Source organism: Paramormyrops kingsleyae, chromosome 15, assembly GCF_048594095.1.
Source record: "Paramormyrops kingsleyae isolate MSU_618 chromosome 15, PKINGS_0.4, whole genome shotgun sequence".
Taxonomy (NCBI): Eukaryota; Metazoa; Chordata; class Actinopteri; order Osteoglossiformes; family Mormyridae; genus Paramormyrops; species Paramormyrops kingsleyae.
The window spans coordinates 27118014-27139426 of NC_132811.1; the positions used below are offsets into that span (position 1 = coordinate 27118014).

At 40.5% G+C, this 21413-nt stretch overlaps 1 protein-coding gene across 9 annotated transcripts in view; it reads right to left on the reverse strand.

Annotated features, from left to right (window-relative positions):
* The window catches only part of sned1 (sushi, nidogen and EGF-like domains 1), a 165583-nt gene that overhangs the window by 95706 nt on the left and 48464 nt on the right, over positions 1-21413 (reverse strand). For all 9 annotated transcript variants that reach the window (XR_011982740.1, XM_072699869.1, XM_072699870.1 and 6 more), the window contains one exon: positions 12691-13145. Coding sequence is in view for 8 of the 9 variants with exons in the window: in XM_072699869.1 (XP_072555970.1) it covers positions 12691-12903 (213 nt within the window). In the remaining variant the exon portion in view is untranslated. The remainder of the gene's footprint in view (positions 1-12690; positions 13146-21413) is intronic.

Sequence of the window (21413 nt, forward strand, 5' to 3'; positions counted from 1 at the left end):
TTAGGCGTAAAAGGCAAGTCGAGATCGCGTGGATATTGGCACATGGAATATACGTGTTGTATTCTACAAATTCTAAAGTTTAAAATGGCCACATCCTCCTGTGCTAAGCAGACATTAAAAAAAGACATTCACAGAACTGTTTAATTTTAATATATTTATTATACTTATCATGTTTCAAAACTGCTAAACTGACATTATTCAAAATTATTCTTTTACTTTATGTGTGACTGAATTAAGTTTTTAGTCCCGGTTTTGTGTTCAACATACTACTACTACTACATTTTAAGTAAATCTAAAAAGCTTATTTTATTGTGTAAAATACATCCATTTTCATGAGTAATGCTTGTTGAGCAAAAGAACTTTTTTCAGTAATGTCATGACCTGCTCGTACGATCCTTGTGTGTGCCACGCCCCCTCATTACCTACGCATGCTACCCCGATTGTGATCACCTGTCGCCTGTTATTTTCTGCTTGTCTTGTGTATTTAGTCCGCGTTCAAGTCTGTTTCCCCAGGTCTGTCATTAACGTGAGTTTGCCATGTGCTTCCCTGTGTTCTGTCTGCCTGAAATAAACCCTGCCTGATCGCATTCACGGTTCTCTTGCCTGATTCCCCGTTCGCCGCACGACCGGTCATCACAAGTACAGACATTTTTGGTAGTTAGATGTTTTAATGTTAATTGATAAACTCATACTATGACTGTCACATTTATGAAAAAACACGTGAAATATTTATTCCTGTTTTAACTGAGAGTGTATCTAAAGTTAGATCATTAACCATCAACATAATGGTGAGTTCCACGTTCAGTAGGCAAAGAGTGATAGTGGGATCTAAAACTCCACATGGACCCCATGTTAATTTAGTACATCTTTTCCACATGCCTATAATCACATAAAATCTAGGTTATCAGGTGAAAATTGGTGGATCCACCACTTCACCAAATATCCACAAAAAATCCATGTGTATTACATGTGCTGTGCCCACTGGGATCCATCTTCTTGGGATTTTCATACATATCAAAGTTTATAGAGTTTATAGGAAACTGCCTCATAAACAAGAAACACCCAAAGATTGGGAGATCTGTAGGCAACAAAGTATTAATGACAGAGGTCAGAGGAGAATAGCCAGACACAATAAAGCAAACAAGAAGTACAAAAAAGAAGAGCTCATTACAACAATGGTTCATAGAAAGGCAACTCTGCATTAATCTCATTGAACCTTGAAGAGGATTAGGAGCAGAACACAAGGTTGTATACCATTCCTGGCATTCCAACTTGTGTCAAAGGTACAGTCTGGTGGTGGTGGAATGATTTGGGGAATGTCTTCTTAGCACACATTCAGCATATCTAAGCATTGTTGCTGACCAGATGTACCTCCACTGCCTACCCTTTTTCAAATGCATACCTCCAGCAGCGTAATATGCCATTTGAATAAGTGTACATCATCACATGGTGATTCCAGGAACATGACTGAGAGTTCAGTTTGCTTCAAAGGCCTGCACAGACCCTTATAAATTGTAACATTATAATTATTATATATCTCTAGAACTTACTTTCATGGTCATATCTTTTGTCTGTTCATATGAATTATGTATGCTTATTCTACATACAGTGGTTGTCATGGTTCTGGACGGCACGGGAACGGGAACAGGGCATGGTGCACAAAGAAGGGGCGGACGACCCACTAGCGGCTCCAGCAAACAAAACAGGGTTTATTAAACAAAACAGAAAACACAACAAAACCAAAAAGACCACGAGGGGTCAAAACTAAAACAGGGAGGAATTAACTAAACTAAATAACACACAAGGAAAACTAACTAGCACGACACTAAAGTAAAACCAGAGACAAGACTAGACAAGGGCATAGATGACGTAGACAAACCATAGACGAGCGTAGACCTCAGAGACACGAGCTTAGACATGAGACGAGACACAACGCGATGAACCAGCGGGGAACAGAACACAGGCAGGAACTAATATACTATGGGGTAATGACTAACACAGGGCAGGTGAGGCTGATTAACAGACTAGGGAAACAGGACACAGGTGAAACCAATTAACTCAGACACTAACCATCAGGGAAACTAAACACTAACCAAGGAAGCATATAACACACGGAAGGTACATAGGTAATAACATAAGGCAGGGGAACAAGAAACAAAACCAAAACCAATTACTAAATCAGACACCAGGGTTTAACAAGCACAAAGGAAAAAACCAGGGAGCTAAATACAAAAACAGAGGAGGTGGGATTCGAACTCACAACAAGAGGGAACTCAGGACTGAGGGGCAAACAGACAGCACATGCTTACTACATTGAGCCACGAGACCAGACAAGTGACAGGGGAGAAACAAGGACTGACGTATGAACGGGATGACCAGCACCACCTGCTGGTCAAACGGGGAAGGGGAACGGAAGGACCACAGCGGGGGGCTGACCCTGACAGTGGTACCTTAGAACTCGAACTTAATCCGTTCAGAACTTGGGTTCGAATCTTAAAAAGTTTGAGTTCTGATTGAATTTTCCCCATAAGAAATAATGGAAAACCAATTAATTGGTTCCCGGTCACAAAAAATTACACCTAAATATGTTTTTTTTTTAGCATTTAAACACAAAATGAACTGGATAAAACAAGAAGAGCATGTACTAAACATATCTAAGCACATTTATCAAAACAGTAATTTTGTCTCACCGCGCGCAGGACGAGCGAGCAGGGAGCGCGGAATCAGGGTCAGGCAGACGGAAATCCAAGAACACAGGGTTTATTGCTGGCAAACAAGGCACAACACGGCGTAGACTTCAATGACAGGACTGGGGAAACATACTTGAACGGGGACTTAAATACACATGACTAATTCGAAATAATGAGAAACAGCTGATGACATCGGGATATCACACGAGGTTAATGCAGGGGGGGCGTGGCACACAGGAGGATCGTACAGGGTGTGACAAATTTGTAAAGTAAGAAAATAAATGTATTCAAACAATGTGCAATGGCTACCAAAATTATATAAAGTACAGTGTATTACCTGATATTTTCAATAAAAAGGCACTATCACCAACAGATGCTATCACAGCGAATGCGAGGCTTAGACTGAAGCGTTACCCTTTGTTTCCGCTGAGAGACGTGTCGCGTGACTCATTTCCCCGCACGTGCAAGTTATCTTAGGCTGGAATTCACGGTTTGACTTCTGAGATTCAGATCGAGTTCTAGGTCATTTTTTTTTTTTCAAACTGGTTGGTTCGACTTTTAAGAAATTCGAGTTAAGAAATTCGAGTTCTATTGAGTTCGGGTACTGAGGTACCACTGTATATTTTCATGACATTTCTTGGAAGTATTGCTGCTTTAAATTAAATTTACATTTTTGTTTTATGAATTTGTAAACAGTGAATGTAAAATACTTTGATTGAGGTATCCACTAAGTAAATAAACATAAAGAAATTTGCTGTCTGAAGAATGTATTTCATCGTGGGAAAGACCCATAGAGAAAAATATCTAGAGTGGTCCAGACCCCTTAGATTCAATTGGCCCTGGACCGCTCATTCATGTTGTTTTTGCAAGCAAGCACTTATTTTCAGCAGGTGCACACCAATAACATTTTCTAATATGCCCACTAGGCTGTTTATTTTGAACAACTTATGCATTTTACCTTTCCGTACTCAAAGCATTAAACATTGACAAAGTGACATCAGAGGAACAGAACTCTTTTATTCCATGTAAGGAAACCATAAATTGGATTTTTTTTTCTAAAAACAGTAAAAGTAAGTATTTTTCTTCTGTTAATTATCTGACCACAGTTTTCCCTTCCATTAGCATAACTGTTCTAAGGGAACCTGGGTTGTTCTATGACTGGATAAAATGTCTATAGAGCAAAGTAGACCTAAATCACATCTCCAGCATGAGGATAATACAAAACCTAGAGTACCAAAACTAAACTCTGCTATTCCTCAGAAAATCAGTGATGTGCTCAGGACCATAACTCTGCACAGAGTTACAGACAGGGCAGATTTACTTCCAGGCCAGTAAGTACCAACATGTGCATTCACATATATTCTTTGTCAGTACATTGTTGTCAAAACACACAAAATATTTAAGTCTGAAATAAAATTGTGTGCTCAAGCTATATTTCTTAATGGTGAATCACAAAACAATACGACAATTTTATGTTTATGTATCTACATGAAACATAATAGTTGGATATTAAACTCAAACATTTCCATTTTTCATTCCATCACTGAGGACTCTTGTTCAAATATTTTTTGCACAGAGGTGCTATTGCATGCACCCAAAAAAACACCAGTTTGCTAAAATGTGTAAGCAATTGTTCCTCATAGTCCATATATGATCCTAGCGTAATAATTTCCCAAAGAGGTGCTAAGAAGATGTGCAAAGCCCATCAATGTTTGATGCCATAAGGTGGATTATTCATCTGAATGGCACAGAGCTAGTAGAGTTGCATGTGTGTAATTTCAAATATACCATGTCAGAAACATATTTCCATGTAGTTTCTGTGAAACACCAGTATACAGTTCTGCTGACATAAAAACAATGAGGGAACAAGCTACCATTTACATCGGGAAATAGTAACAAGGCAACATTAATTGTAGAGCACCTCAGAGAGGAAGCAGCTACTCAGATTTGTGATGGCAGAAGAAGCCAAGCCAAGGACTCTCCATTACACTCCATTATTTTCTGCCCAGCCACTCCACACTCCAGCACCCAATATTTTTATTTTTCTAGAAATAACCTGAGTTTTCCTTGTGTGGTTTTATTTGAAGCTAAGTCATTTACAGACTAAAACAAACTTCCATCTCAGAAGCCAAAATAATATATGAAAAAGTTACCCAACGATAAGTTTGAAAAAACATCAGCTTCTCCCTGTCCAAGGGGAACTTTTACAGGTCCGTGCTATTATCAACCACAGGACAATGTTCAAGGTCCATTGCATTTCTTTCCAGTATTCTTCAATGCAAAGGAAAAACACCCCATAGCATTAATCTAAACAACCTGACATTTCTTGATTCCATTTCATTCTGATGATCTCCTTAGTCCTGCTATCACATTGTGTACCTTACATGAAAGTCCGGGTTATTGTAATGGTACTGTACATTGTTGTTGTTGCACATCCTAATCTTGCTGATGACAAATTTTGCTTTAGATAAAAAGAATAAAAGCAATTTTGAATAACACCAAATTGCCATTGTGCCAATGTTGTATTGCCCCTCTACATTTTTATTGCTCTTTCTCCCTTTCCTTCTTAGCCATGCATAAGATTCAGAATCCAAAGTTGTAGTGCTTTTCACCCTTTATACATTTTACAGATGCATCTGTGTTCTGTTAAAAGGCTTTTTTCTTCCTCAGTATAAGCAGCTGGCCGGGTCTGGAGGGAAGACCCTGCTCTGTTATCTAAGCGTAAAGAGAAGTCTCAGCGCAGTACAGCAAGGAAAGATCCACCAAGACTGTCCTAAACCTATGAAACGTGGACGCAGATGTATCTGCCCATGTCCAGTTAGTTTGCATTTTATTTGACACCTATCTTTCATTAGAAAGCAAAGTAAATGTATTGATTTTAAAAAAGTGTTGTGGATTGCTGTGAATAGAAGGATGCAGGTGGCCATAGATTTGTATGAAGCTCTTATTAAAGCCCACTCTTGAGACGACAGTGGAGATAAACTGTTTTTTTTTTTTCCAGTTTAGGACCGATTCATTCCTGTTTCTGTGCACCTGGCTTAGAGTAATGACCCAGTTTGCAAATTCCCCATGTGCTTTCATACTCTACATTTGAATTTGAAATCTCACCTACTCAAACATAATTTTTTATGTCAAGGAAAATATCTGACTCACATATATGGAAGGCAAAATTTTACAGAGTTCCCTGAGTGTTTTTCTGACACAAAACAAACCCAACCATATGATTTGCATCAGTAGCTGCAAAATACTGTAGACTTGACACATGGTTTAAATTTCAACCTCCAGTCACCTTAGTTGCACCCCACATAAGGAACAGAAGCAAGAAAAGTCAGGTAATATATAGTGAATCTTTTACTCTGATCTTTCTTCGTCTCTCATGACATGATCTCAAAACGGCATCATATTCAAACGTTTTTCATCATGCCTTATTTTTTCATTTCTTTTTTGTATACTACATCTGGAGATGTTGTATGCAACATCTTTACAGTAATTGTGGTTTATTATGGAAATATGTTACACTGATTTACATTAAGGTTTCTATGTAAAAAAATAAGAAAGGGGGCTGTGGGAAACTACAGCATCATATTCTCCGTACAACCCCGTCACCTGCTCCACCCATCTAATCTGTACTCCTCACACACTCACCAACTTGTATTATTTCTAAAAGTACTGGCTGAATCAATTGGCAACGGGAAAGACAATAAAAGTGTTTTTGACTGCTCTCCTAATTGTGACATGTAACTACATCTGTGACATGAAACTACATCTATCATTTACATATCATTTACTACACATTCCACTTACTGTACATGCCAGGTTTTTTTGGTAACTTTACAATACTGATCAACAAATAAGCAAATATTAATAAATGAACTAATGCCAAAGTAACCATTTACACATCAGGAAATCCTGAAGCATGCAGCTTAACATCCAATGAAGTCATACAAGATTAAGCATTACTAAATGTCTTTCTTATCTACTAACACATTTCTGACCAAATTACTTAATAGAATATTAATGGTGGTAGTGCTGGATGTAGGTGTCAAACCCATCACCTCTTGGTCCAGCGCCAAGTATCCTACCACTAGGCCACCAACACCATCTTTAGGTAAAACACCAGAGCAATAGACAATATTCTATTAATTACTAATGCTTATTTGGTGGTCATGATGGATTAAATTGTACACATAATTTAAGTTTAACCTTCAGCCAAAATACTAAATTGAGCTCACTTAGGCCCTAAAATGTGCATACTATTCACTTTTTTGTGCTCTCAGTTTGCTATTTCAAATTCTTAAATTAATTTTCAACTTAATTGTTTTCAACAATTTAGTTATTTGTGTTCTGGCCTAAGGACAATGTTACCACAAAACCAGAAGCTGGAGTAAAAGGACCAAATACTAAGGGTTATTTAATCACTGAATTCGTACATACTGTACAGTCCCGTTGCCACACAGCTTGAAGGCATGCAATCAAGTTTACAAACATTAATGAAAGAATGGGTCGTTTTGGAAAGCTCAGTGAATTCAAGCGTGGTACTGTCATAGGATGCCACTTTTGCAATAAGTCAGTTTGTGAAATTTCTTCCCTGCTAGATATTCCACAGTCAACTGTAAGTGGTATTATTGCCAAGTGGAAGCAATTAGGAACAACACAAACTCAGCCACAAATTGGCAGACCTCATAAAAAGTGATTGAACATAAGAAATATACAAACAAGAGGAGGCCATTTGGCCCATCAAGCTCATTTGGGGAGAACTTAACTAATAGCTCAGAGTTGTTAAAATCTTATCTAGCTCTGATTTAAAGGAGTTTTAGCTTCCGCTACACTAGCAGGAAGACTATTCCATACTCTAACTACATGCTGTGTAAAGAAGTGCTTCCTCAAATTTCTTTTGAAATGTTCTCCCGCTAATTTCCACTTATGGCCACGAGTTCTAGTATTTAAACTAATATTGAAATAGCCATTTGGCTGAACAGCATGTGAATGTGGTCACAGAGTCCTGAGACTGATAGTGCTTGAAAATCACCAGTGCTCTGTTGACTCAATAACTGCAGAGTTCCTAACTTCCTCTGTGTGCCGGGAGTCAAGTAGCCACATGTAAACCTCACATCACCAAGCGCAATGCCAAGTGTTGGATGAAGTGGTATAAAGCATGCTACTACTAGACTCTAGAGCAGTGGAAATGTGTTCTGTAGAGTGATGAATCACGGTTCTTTGTTGGGCAGTCTGATGGATGAGTCTGGGTTTGGCAGATGCCAGGAGAATGTAACCTGCTTAACTCTACTGTGCCAACTGTAAAAGTTTAGTGGAGGAGAGATAATGGTATGGGGTTGTTTTTCAGATGTTGGACTAGGCCCCTTAGTTCCAGTGAAGGGAACTTAATGCTTACTAAAAAATGGCGACGTGTACGGAGGCATCGGCTGCTCTCTGTCCCAACAGTATGGTGTTTTTCATGTCTGTGTTTTTGTGAATCATCATGATTATGTAAAACATCATCGTGTGTGTCTACGATGTGGCAAAAATACTGTTGTCAGCTGCTCCTAAACATCAACAGTATGGCCATTTTCAACTTAGAACCTGCTCAAGCAGAAGAACTCCGGGGCCTAGGATTATTTTGCAAGCCTAACACATCAGCGACCTTGACTGCTGCTCCTGATCCGATGAGTAGGCACCGCAAATAGTACAAGAGGAAGCAGAAGAGGGGTAGCACATACAGACCAGCCGTCTCTTCCATCCTAGTCTGCAATGTAATAATAATAATCAATCCTTTATTGTCCCTCATGGGGAAATGTACGTTCCCTGGACAATAAAATGGACCATATACATCTTTTAAGTACTACCCAGCTCATTGTGAGAGAATGTTGCCTTTTTGTATCTGCAGTAACATGGCTTATTGACAACATCCCAGACATCACCATTCAACTTGATCAGTTAAAATGCTACTGAGCGGTTAGAGACCTCGGTGTAGGTGGTAAGACTCGCAGTGGCGGAGTCTGCGTTTACATCAACGATGCTTGGTGTTGTGATAGTGTGGTAGTCCGTAAACATTTTTCACCCCTGGCGGAGTTTATGATCATTAAGTGCTGGCTGTTCTATCCACTGAGGGATTTTAGAACTATCCCCCCAGCTCCAACAACAGCAACAAAAATGAGGCACTCGGTGAACTGTATCATGCCATCTGTGAGCAACAGATAGTCCGTCTTGATCGATTTCCCATTGTGGCTGAGGATTTCAATCATGCACACCTTAAATCAGTGCTTCCAAAAACACCAGCATGTCGATTTCCCAACAAAAGGAAATAATACTCTGGACCTGGTTTATACAACACACAAAGGAGCATACAGACCTTCTCCCCTCCCCCTCATCAGCTTTTCTGGCCACACCTCTGTTACACTAATACCAATATACTGTAGAGACCAAGGCTGAAAGCAATCAAACCAGTTCAGAAGCAGATACAGATATGCCACCTCGGCACTTCAGGACTGCTTTAACACCACAGATTAGGACATGTTTAAGCAAGCAGCCCCTAATGATTAACAACCATTCTCCAGGAATATACAGAGATTGTTACAGCCTACATCACCAAATGCATTGATGATGTGACATACACTAGGACCATCACCAAATGGATTCATCAGAAGCCATGGCTGAGACGGGAGTTTCACAAGCTGCTGAGGGCCTGGAACACCAGCTTCCAAGCTGGAGACACTGCTAGCCTGAGAACAGCCAGTGCCAACATGTCCTGCACCATCAAAAAAGCCAAGCACCAGTACACAATAAAGAGACTCACAGAGCCTATGGCAGGGGATCCAGACCATTATGCACTACAAACCCCAACCATAGACCTGTGACAGTAACATCTGCTGAACAATCTCAACAAGTTCTTTGCATGCTTTAAAGCACTAAACCCCATGCCTGCAAAAAAACTACCCCCTACCCGACAACCAGATTATGTGCCTGTCTTCAGTCAGTGTGAAGAGGGCATTCTCCTGGATTAACACCTGTAAGGCTGTTGGTCCAGACAATATATCTGACTGTGTATTGAAAGTCCACATGAAGGAGCTAAAAGACTTCTTCACAGACATTTTTAACACTATTAAAAGGCTATTAAGAGGCTATTGTCCTCAAATGCTTTAAAGCCACCACCATCATACCCATACCAAAGAAGACATCTCCATCCAGCTTCAAAGAATACTTCCCTATTATGCGGCATATTAAATCCATTTTTCCCCCTGCCCTGGATCGCTTTCAGTTTGCATATAGGGTCAAGTGATCAACAGATGATGCAATCTCCTCTACTCTCCACTCCGTCCTCACCCGCCTGAACACAAAAGACTCTTACATGAGAATGTTGTTCATAGACTTTAGTTCAGCATTCCATACCATCATTCCTCAACAGCTGATACAGAAACTGGACTGGCTAAGCCTGAACTCCTCACTGTGTAATTAATTCCTTACTGAGAGTCGGCAAAAATACATCTGGCACCATCACACTCAGCACGGTGGCATCCCAAGGATGTGTGCTCAGTCCCCTGCTCTTCACTTGCTGACCCATGACTGCACACCAAACTACAGCACCAACCTCTTCTTCAAGTTTGCAGATGACACCACAGTGGTGGGTCTCATCAACAACAACAATGAGACTACAACTACAGGAATGAGGTGAACTAACTGGCCATGTGGTGCAGCAACAACAATCTCCTTTTAAATGTGGACAAAACAAAGGAGTTTATCATTGACTTCACCAGATCACACACCTGACATTCCCTGCTGACCATAAATGGTACTACCTTGGAAAGGGTGAGCAGCACCAAATTCTTCGGGGGTGCACGTCACAAAAAACCCTCGCCTGGTCAAAGAATACTGCATCACTAGCAATGAAAGCCCCCACTTCTTCGACAAATAAAAGAGAGCTAGTGCCCCGGTACCAATCGTGGCCTCTTTCTATCGAGGCACCACAGAAAGTACCCTGAAAAACTGCATCACTGTGTGGTTTAGAAGCTGCGCTGCCAACAATCGAAAAACCCTGCAGTGCATAGTGAACACAGCAGCAAAGATCAAAGCAGTCAGCATTGTGGGAGACCCCTCTTACACCCGCCTAGCCTGCAAAGCAGTCACCATTGAAGACCCTACCCACAGCTCCTTCAGTCTCCTGCCATCTGGACGGAGGTACTGCATCCTCCACGCCTGCACTACTAGCACTAATGGTTTTATCCACCAAGCAGTCAGGATGCTGAACACTTTCCCCTCTTTCCCCACTGCCCCAAAAAAGTCTGGACTGTAACCCCCACCCACCCATATCCAGAGAGAACCAATCAGATTGTAAAGGAGGTGGGTCCAAGCAACTAGAGGAGGCTGGACCAAGACACCTGATTGACTGGCCTTCTCTAGTTGCTTGGACCCACCTCCTCTACAATTTGATTGGTTCTCTCTCTGAATCAATCATTTTTCCTTTTGATCTCAGAACACTTTTGTGTAAGTAAAACTCCCATGAGCATTTGGGATAATTCTGTGCTTCCAAATATGTTTGGGGAAGGCCCTTTTCTGCTCCATTATGATTGTGCCCCCTTGCACAAAGCAAGGTTCATAAAGACATGGTTGAGTGAGTTTGGTGTAGAAAAACTTTACTGGCCCACACAGGGCCCTGACCTCAACCACATCTAACACCTTTGGGATGAACTAGAATGGAGATTGCGAGCCAAACCTGGAAATCCACGAAAAATGTTTCAATGGCAGATGGTTGCTTTCACAACATGGCAGCTGCAGCCTCCTTTTTTATCTTCTGCTGGCCCCTGTGATGCAGTTCCAGTTTTGGGTTGATTTGGGGTCTATCATGGGGAAGATTTTCAGGTGTAGATTCTCATTCATATAACGCTTTTATGAAGTGGTAATAAGATCCATGAAAGATCAAATAGTAATATAAAAAATAGTAAATATAATAAATAATAACAAATAGATTGAACCTCTTCACAAGGATAAGCTTCTAGTTATCTCACTCTTTTCTTTGCTGTCAACAAGCACCATTGCTATCATTTTGGTTTGATTTAAACCAATCCACTTTACCCATCCATTGTTTGGAAAATACAAATAATTTTTGAGTTTTCATGCTGACAAGATCAAGTGTCTGAGGCTGCCTTTCTGTTTGTTATCACTATAAGGTGTTGCTTCAGTTTTAGTGCAGTTTGTCTCAAAATTTGATCAGATCCAGACCTTCAAAGTTAGAACATGTCAGCAGAAGTTGAAAAAGATCTGTAAAATACTTTATGAGTTATTGTACTAATGGGATCAAATGTGTGAAACTACCTTTTTTTGCTATCATAATGTTTTTGAGTTACTGTGTTAAGGGATTACGACTACATTTAAAGACAGTTCATTTCTTATGTTACAACCCACTGAAAGCCTTGTATTTGGTTCTGACATGTTGTATGTTCCTCAGAGATGCATTTGTTTAGACTTCAGGATAATTCTGGGCATTAGCTCACACTGAATGCCTATCATTCAACAGTGACCTGCATTGCAGGTAACTTCAGCTGCATAATGTTAGAGGTAATTAGAAAGACAAAGGGAACTTCTATTAAAAGCAGCTGAGGATGCACTTCTATGACAGATGGTGTTGATTTAAAGGATCTAATTTCCAATGTGCTGGGCATGAATTTCATACATGACCAGCTCTAATCAAAGCATGCTTTACTGTTGTTTTCACATTCACAATCTCCCATGCTCCTGTGCACGCATTTCATTCCACAGTCACCCAGAGCTTTGTTACATCATCAACACAATGCAAAAATGTATTTTTTCCATCAATCACCAGTATTTTAGCCACATGGATCTTGTTACTGTTACACTGCAGCTGTACACTTCTGCTTACAGAAAATCTGAAATCTGGCAAACACAGAAATGCATTGTGACCAGGTTATACAAGTTAAACTGGCTCAGTTTGCTCCACTCCTACACCGGCAACAGAGGTGCCCCCCAAACAAATTTCAGCTCTACTCACATACAGTCCTGTGTGCCTGTCACCAAAGAATGGCATTTCCACTGAGATTAGTACAAGCCCAGAGCCACCATCATCTTGCTTGTTGGTCAGGGAATCCCCTTCATCCAGGCCAAATGGGTAGAAGTCCTCCAGGGGTACTGCAGCCTCCACCACAACTAGCAGCTCCAGGCAGCTCAGAGTACAAAGACAGAGCACAAGGACACCCAGCCCCATCTCCACAACTGTTAGGCAAGGGATGGAGGTGAGACCCTGTGCACAGTGCAGGGAGGGCAATATGAGGGTGCTGAACACTCAAAAAGGCCAGAGATTTAACCACCTCCTTCAGCACAGTTTCAGTTTTCTGATCTTCTTTTGCGGTTTTGAATATTTGCTCTTGTCACTGGGGCTGATACTCCAAAACTAAGGGGAAGGCTCCTTGCATGTTGCTTGCTTCTGCTTTGTGAGCTGCACTGGATCTTACAGAAGAAAAGAACGTAAGAATGAAAAAAGAATGATTCAGCTCTGAAATTTTTACAGTCCAGCTATTCGGTCCCTGATGGTTAGCTTAGAAATATCCTCAATAAAAGCTCTATTCTGACTGCCAAAAGAGTTCTTTCACTCCTAGTTCCACCCCCCAAGGGATTCACTACCTTGCATAATTATATCGTGACAACCAATGAGTACAGAGTAGCTAGTAACTGGATAAGCATTGGGTGGAGCTATGATAATCAAAGAGCTGTTTTAGAGCCCTGACAAGGCTTTTCTCTCACTTCTTAACCCTTTTGGTGGTTTAGCTACCCCAGCAATTTGGACGATATTAGCTGAACAGCTGAACAAACACAAAGAACAAACTTTTAGAACCAAAGATCTGCACATGATGAGTACAGAAACTTTTTGAATTTAGACTGACAGTGGAAAAAAGGAAAATAAAAGTTTTATACAATTTTCATTGATTTCAAGAAGTTCTGCATTGAGTAAAGTTTGAAGTCTGATATGGAGTTAATCAAAGATGCCTATTTTAAAGTACACAACAGGCTACAAAAATAAAACATATGTTAAGAAAAAGAAAGGACTAATTAATAATTTATAAACATTAAAGGTTACTACTGATTTACTCATACATTTCTTCCAGAGATAATTGATGACTGTTTAAAACAACTGAATAAAGCCACTGGTGGAATATTTTGCACGATATACATTCACTGTATTGCTTTTCTTTTTTACATCAATGCATAATCTGAATCCGAATTCATCTGAAATGGTATCGGACACTGTAACTTCATCAATCACCAACTCCTTTTTTCCTTTATTGATTCAATGGACTGTGTATACAGTGAACTAAGATTTGTCATAATTATGAACTCCAAATAGGTCCAACTAGAAAAACAACATCCTGGAAAAGCTATCAAAGCAACAAAAATAATTCTAAGCTAATTACTAGGGATTTTTCAAATGCTTTAAACAAAGTGCCACAGTGATGAATTCAAAACCAGTCCTTTTTTTGTCTTCATGAATTTGCCAGATTATTGAATTCCAGTGCTTCTCCTGGCATGTTTTCCTGACCTGGGTGTATTTCTCCTTTTGCCAGAACCACTTACATCATGGATGTGTTTTCCCCTGTGCCCGAATTAAGGAATTCCCAGGGTTAAGCCTCACTGCAGCAGCATGCATAGGCATAGAGCCTGTTTGAACTGAACTGTTACAGAGTGTCCTGTCTGACATGTCTCCCTTCAAACCACTCTAGGCTACATTTCTGGCTGCAGCATTTGGCTCACACCAGCTTGCCACCCTCACATCTCTTTCTCAAGTGTGCTCACCTGTATAAGGGTGAGGGAGGGCTCATCAATGCAGTGCATATCACTGGGGGTATTAGAGGTGAAAGATGGGAAATGGATAGCAGGCCTCACCTGCTTTTCCAAGCATGGGTGCCTGCAGCTGTATGCCTATATGTATTATGCATGCCCATGGCATTTAGGCTTGTTATTATTTGGCTAACATTACATGTGTTTTTTTTGCCTCATTAGTAGCAAAAATGTAAATTGTGTAAAATATGAATATGATATATTTTTTTCAATTGAAATAGAGATTTTCTCTCTTGATTCTTGAGCAGAATATTCCTTCCATTACTATTATTTTGTAATACATATTGTCTTTATGATGACACATTATTGAACCCCGTGGGAAATTCTCCTTCTCCCACCTCATATTGCTCTCCATGACACACAGATACATATGTATGTCAGAGCAAGCTTGGCAGTGAAGGGCAGCCACCTGTAGTGGGGCCCACAAAGCTGGTGGTTAAGAACTCTGCTCAATGACCCACAGACATGACTATTCTGTTGAGGCCGGGGCTGAAACTGGCGACCTTCCGATCACAGGCATGGAGGCTTAGCCCATGAAGATGGAAGATATATATATATTCTATCTATATTATATATCAGAGTTGGCAGGACCAGAGCTAACTAGGGCTGCAACAGTACACTTATTTGTCATGGACCGTTTATTTTATATTAAGTACGCATCATGAAACAAAAGAATACTTTTATTGACATAGGCAAAACCTAAATTCAGAAGCATATGTTTACACAGAAAACATAATGCTCTTTGTGGCTGTGAGTTAGTCACAGCTAATGCTGATTAAAGTGAATCATAATTTTTGGATTGGGTATATTTTGGTTTCCCGATAAGGTATACCAGCACTGGACAGAGAGTAGTTGCAAATTGACCATAAATAAATCACCAAACTTGGATGTACTAACCACCTTCCCTGTGCATAGACAATCTCCAACAACCAGTGCTTGAAGTGGGCCGGAACGCAGCGGAACGCAGTTCTGGAACGCAGTTCTGGAACTTCTGTATTTTCGTCTTTTGGGTTCCGCCACTTTTTTCTGTGTTCCAGTACTTAATGAAACTGATCCGACGCGGCGACAGTGGCCCGAGAATAGACAATATCACAAGACCGATAAAAGACTACATGTTGTTTTAATGGTTTTTCAGTATTCCATTTGTGAATTAGAAAAACGTAGCCTATGCCTATAGGTTATTGCTTGGAAGAATGATTAAATTAAAATAGTTTTTGAACCAACACATCCTAAAGACTTGATTTTTTTTTCACCGCACAAATGTCAAATGTCGGAAAATTAGAGTTCCTGCACTTATTTTTTCCCACTTCAAGCACTGCCAACAACCAATGTTAAAGGTAAAGCCTTTTTCATACTTTACTTTTCTGTGTGAGCTTACAGTCTGTGCATGTATGTATACATACTACATTTGTCTGTGGATGCAGATGGTCGCAGTTGGTGCTTGCATATAGCAATGATATTCCACCAGCCCAGCAGAGGGCAGATGTACTACAACAAACACAAATACAAGCAGAGTACAGAAATGAGTAAACCCTACGTATGGACTGAAAGCGCACACAGAAAAGTAAAGTATGAATGGGCCTTAAGTCGTGATTATGTGTTCGGCAACCATGTTTTCGACGTCCTGCGGCATGTATTGTGTACACTGCCCTTAAGACATCCCCGATAGTTTCGTATCCCAGAAATGTTCAGATATAGTAGAGTTGGAGGACAGGATTCATACATTGGAGGTGTAAATCAGTATGTTATTAGAGCTTAAGCAGATTGACAGATTTATAGATATGGGTCAACCGGAGCACAAAGCCTCCTTAGATCTAGCTGTAGTCTCTCCTGCCCTGAATGTCTTCAGTTCAGAGGCAGCACCAGTAGCCAGCACACGCAAGCCCTTAGTCAAGGTCAGATGTGCTCTTAGAAGCTCTAAGCCGAGAGCTTCTGCACACCAGTCAGCTGTCGTGCTTACGCGTAACAACAGGTTTTCTGCTGTCAACAGTGCGTCTGCTGAAGCAGAAAAGGTGCTAGTAATTGGAGACTCGATAGCCAGAAACGTTAGAGTCTGTAACAATCGTAAAGCAACGGTTTCTGTAGAATGCTTCCCTGGGGTCAGAGTTCCTGACATTGGCGAAGTTGGACTAACACTCCACCAGTGAAGTCTCCACCTTGGTTATTCACACTGGAACTGATGCTATTATATCCTAACCATCAAAGGTATTAAAGAAGAATTTGTGAAAGCAAAATGAAAATGTTAGAATCTAATTGGTTCATAGTCACTTACCAATCCATTATAGAGGGGATGTAATTTAGAGTAGGCTAATCTTCCAGTTAGAGGTATGTATCTGACATGACCTTTTTAAATAATTGTGACCTTCTTTTGAGAACAGCCTGGTTTTCATTAGCGGCACAGTCTCCATCCTAATGGGAGATTATTTATGCTATCCCAAAACATGGAAATTGATTTCCAGTCTGACTTAAAAAAGCACCACCCAGGTCTCGGCAATCCTATTATCGTAGTTTATTTTCCCACCATTCATGTTTGGCATCAACCCATGTGCTTTATGATATGGGACACCCCCTGAATCTAACAAAGTTGATTGAATCTAGAAAGCATAGTGGCTATTATTATAATAATAATTCATAAACCTAAACCCTATAATAAGACAATAAAATGATCATTATTGAACTCAATAGGAAAAAAATCACTTCTTGTAAACAATATGGTGCTTGACATTGATAAAGACCTGTGCTTATTAACAGATACCTGGGTCAGACCCACAGACACTATTTGTTTTTGTTGAATCCTCACCTGATGGCTTTAGTTTATCCCCGCACCCCCCATTTTTGTACCATTTTTGTCCAAAGTTCTGGAGAAGACAGTTGCAGCTCAACCATCATACTTGGACGCACACAACATACTGGATAGATTCCAGTCGGGCTGCCGTCAGGGACAGCATTGAAACTGGCTTAACTAGAGTCATAAAAGACATAACAACTACAAATGATGCAATATGACTGTCCTCATCCTGAAGTCCGGCTGAGTTCAGACACCTTTGGACACGTGCATGCTCAGGGCCCTGCCACCTGACATTCACTTTCTCTCAGTATCTGTTATTCTCTATGTGGAAAAAAAGACATTTGCTTGCAAATCCCCCTCAGTTGCAACAGGAAAGTCTCTCTTTTTGCACTTGGGACATTGACTGTATATACTTGGAGTTTGAGTCACAGCATATTAACATTTGATCTAAGTATTTGCACTCAATGAGTCGAAGAGAATGTAGCCACTGTACAAGAACTTAGGTTTCCATGTACCTTATATAGGAAGGTCTCTCTGTCAACAATGGATGGCTGGACCATCCAGAAGGGCTGTATACGGCAGAACACAGGGTATGAGATCCTGCAGTTGGGCTCCCATGTAGGAATCTCATATGCAGGTTTCTTTAATTTCCCCCTTATTGTTTGCGATTTTCCAGCTAAGTACCTATTCTCATCCCTCGTCAAGAAGGACATAACTTTGTTGCCAGTTTATAGCATAGGATTTGTACGTCTTGTTGGAGAAGATGGGTATCTCATGGGGTTCTGCTGTTTTCTTGAATTTGCAAGTGTCTCCTGAATTCTTTTCTTGCACTTGTATTTTTTCAAGACCCTTCCCGACACTACACTTGCAATGGTCTGCCTGGTTGTTTTGTACAGGCATTGTATGCTTGGATCAGCGCCCACATGTTTTGGACACTCAGGTGATGGGAGGAGCTGAGCTGTCAACTGATCACCACCTGGTGGTGAGTTGGATCCGATGGTGGGGGAACACAGACCTAGTAGACTGAAACACATAATGAGGGTATGCTGGGAGCATCTGGTGGAGGCCCCTTGTGGGAGCCAAGTTAATATAGTTTATAAATTTCAGTGTTTATATTTGCTGTAAAATTTATTTTGTGTAGTTAGTAATTTAATAAGTAAATTCATGGTTATAATTGAACTACAATTATTTTATTGTATTTGTGTTGACTTGGTTAAAGGAAGCTGTGAATACGTTTGTTTGCCTTTAAGGGCTTTAAAACTCGGCATCACAGATAATATGCAAATAAGTACACCCGGAAAAGGAAAAGGTTAGTATAGCGTAGGCAAGACGCTGCAGCAGAGGATAGAGTTGCACGGTTTTCCTACCGTAGTATGTTTTGTTGTTGAGGATAACTTACTCTTGTAAGAAGATTAACCCGTGGAATAAAAATCTGTTTATATCTTTTTACATCGGAGTCCTGTGGAAGTTTTCCTCTTCGAACGAACGTACATGAGTGAAGCACGGGAAACCGGTCTCATGGCTATACACCCCTGTCCGGGAGGTCTTTAACTCACACCTCTGGCAAAACTTCTCTTGCATCCCGAGTGAGTGTTGTCCTCAAAAGTACATATAGTTAGTCAGTGGAAGGAATATTTCAGGGATCTCCTGAATCCCACTGATATGCCTTCATTGGAGGAAGTAGAGTTAAAAGACTCAGATGGAGAGGTCAATGAAGTAGTCATAAAACTCTTTGGTGGTAAGGCTCTTAGGGTGGATGAGATACCCCTGAGTTCTTGAAAGTTCTTGATGTTTTTGGGGTGTCTTGGCTGACATGCCTCTTCAGCAGTACATTTTTAAGAAAGAGGACTGGAGGATGTGTCCCAATTTCAGGGGGATGACATTCCTCAGCCACCCTGGTAAGTTCTATGCCAAGGTGCTGGAAAGGAGGATCCACGTTTTGGTCAAATCTCAGATCCAGAATGAACAGTACAGATTCTTTCCTGGCAAAGGAACACTAGACCAGGTGTACACCCTCACGAGGGTATTGGAGAGTTCATGGGAGTTTGCACAACCAGTCTTTTGTGGACTTGGAAAAGGCATACAATCATGTTTCTTGAGGGATCCTGTAGGTGGTGCTTGTGATGGAATTTGTTGTTGCGGGCTATCAGGTCCCTGTACAAACCAAGCAAGAAATTGGTTTGCATTGCCAACAGTAAGTCAGACTCAATTCCGGTGGGTTTTGGACTCCATCAGAGCGGCCCCTTGTCACCAATTCTGTTCATAACTTTTATGGACAGAATTTCTAGGCATAGCCAAGGGGCGGAGGGGGTCTGGTTCGGGGGCTTCAGGATCACATAGTTGCTTTTTGCAGATGAGGTGGTTCTGTTGGTATCATAGGTCAGTGATCTGCAGTGTGCATCGTGGCAGTTTGCAGCTGAGTGTGAGGTGGCTAGGATGAAGCACCTCCCAGTCTGAGGCCATGGATCTCGAACAGATAAAGGTGGACTGCCCTCTACTGGTGAGAGATGGGTTACTGTCTCAAGTAAGTAAGAGCTGCTACTGCTACTATCCATGTTATTGATTCATTTCCTGAATTTTTTTTTTGGTGTAGTATGCCTATTTGGTGGGCTGTTGGGACCCAGCAGGAATGCGACGAAGTCAGCGTGGTTTTACTTATAGGATAAAATGTCATATCTGTAGTGCACTTTGCATGAGACATCGAGCCCTTTTGTTCACCAGAGCGTGCGTGAGTTGTTGGCAAGCCGTGGGCAGTGTTACCTTCCATTTCCAGTTTTTTGGGGGTTCTTAATCTATGGAAAAGCGTCTCTGGTGATGAAAGCTCAGCTATGGCAGAGTATAAGCATGTATTAAGTTGTGGAATTTTTCCTAATGTTGAATCTCCCATTGCCACACTTAGGAACGGGTGGATTCTACTAGACGGCAGCTTGCTGTGTGGTCGTGCAGCCAGTGTTACTGCAAACAAAATGGAGGGGCACCACTGTTTTTCCCATATTAAAGTATATTTCTCTTTTTGCATTTTTTTTGTGAGCTCTGCTTGTAGAGGCAAAGAGTAATAGTATTTACATTTCTCAAATGTGCAGCTGTTTAAACTGTGTAGTAATTATTTGGGTTAGTACAATTTCCGGTTGCAGCTAAATGGTTACCATGATGTTTTGCATCAGGTAAAAAGGTTAAGTTATCCAGGCTAGTGCAATATTTTTTTCTGAAATGACCAGCAGCCATATGGGCTATGTGCAATTACTACTATTGTATTAGTAGCACTCAGTCCACGAAGGGCAGGTGTGTAGCTAACTGCAGTTCCTCTTCACTGAGTGTGATAGTGTAACAACTTAAGTGTGCTGTGTATTTATGGTATTTTGATTTGAAGTTATTGTTCCTTAAGGGGGTAGCCATTTTCTCATGTAGTTTTCATTGTATCGTTTGGTTTATTTTGTTGTTTAATACTTTTGTTTTGTGGCATGTCTAGATGGTTTGCGCTACCACACATGCTGCTATAGCTCTAGGTATTATCTGTTGGTATACCAGTGGCTTGGGTTTTTGTTAATGCCCTATGCTATTGTAATTGGCACAGTGTATGGATTGCCATTAGTGCTATTCATTGCTCCTTTGGATAGTTCTGACGATTATATCTGTCAGCTGTAGTTTAGGTAATATCTTTTGCTCTCTGATCTGTTTTGACCATTTTTAATGCTTCTAAAAATTGCTTGTTGAATCTGATTTTTACACTGTTTCATGTTTGTGTGTTTTTTTTTCTTTTCAATCCTGTGAAATAAATTAGATCATTGTGTTTACAACAGCAGTTTCCTGCATATACTGTTATTTTAATACACCTGCGGGGGGCAGGGTAGGGGATTGGTTGTGAAGTATAGTATTAGGGTCCTCCCACTCTTATAATTGGGAGTGGCGTAGTCATTATTCAGCTATCATAGTAGAGGCCACATATTGTTTTTGTGAAGTGATAATGGGATCCATCAAATATTTTGAACATTTCCAGATCTCCACCAATACAATATTTCTGGTACTGTATAATAATTCTTATCTTTTATAAAACATGAAACACTTACCATGCATAGTAAACATGAAACCTTTAC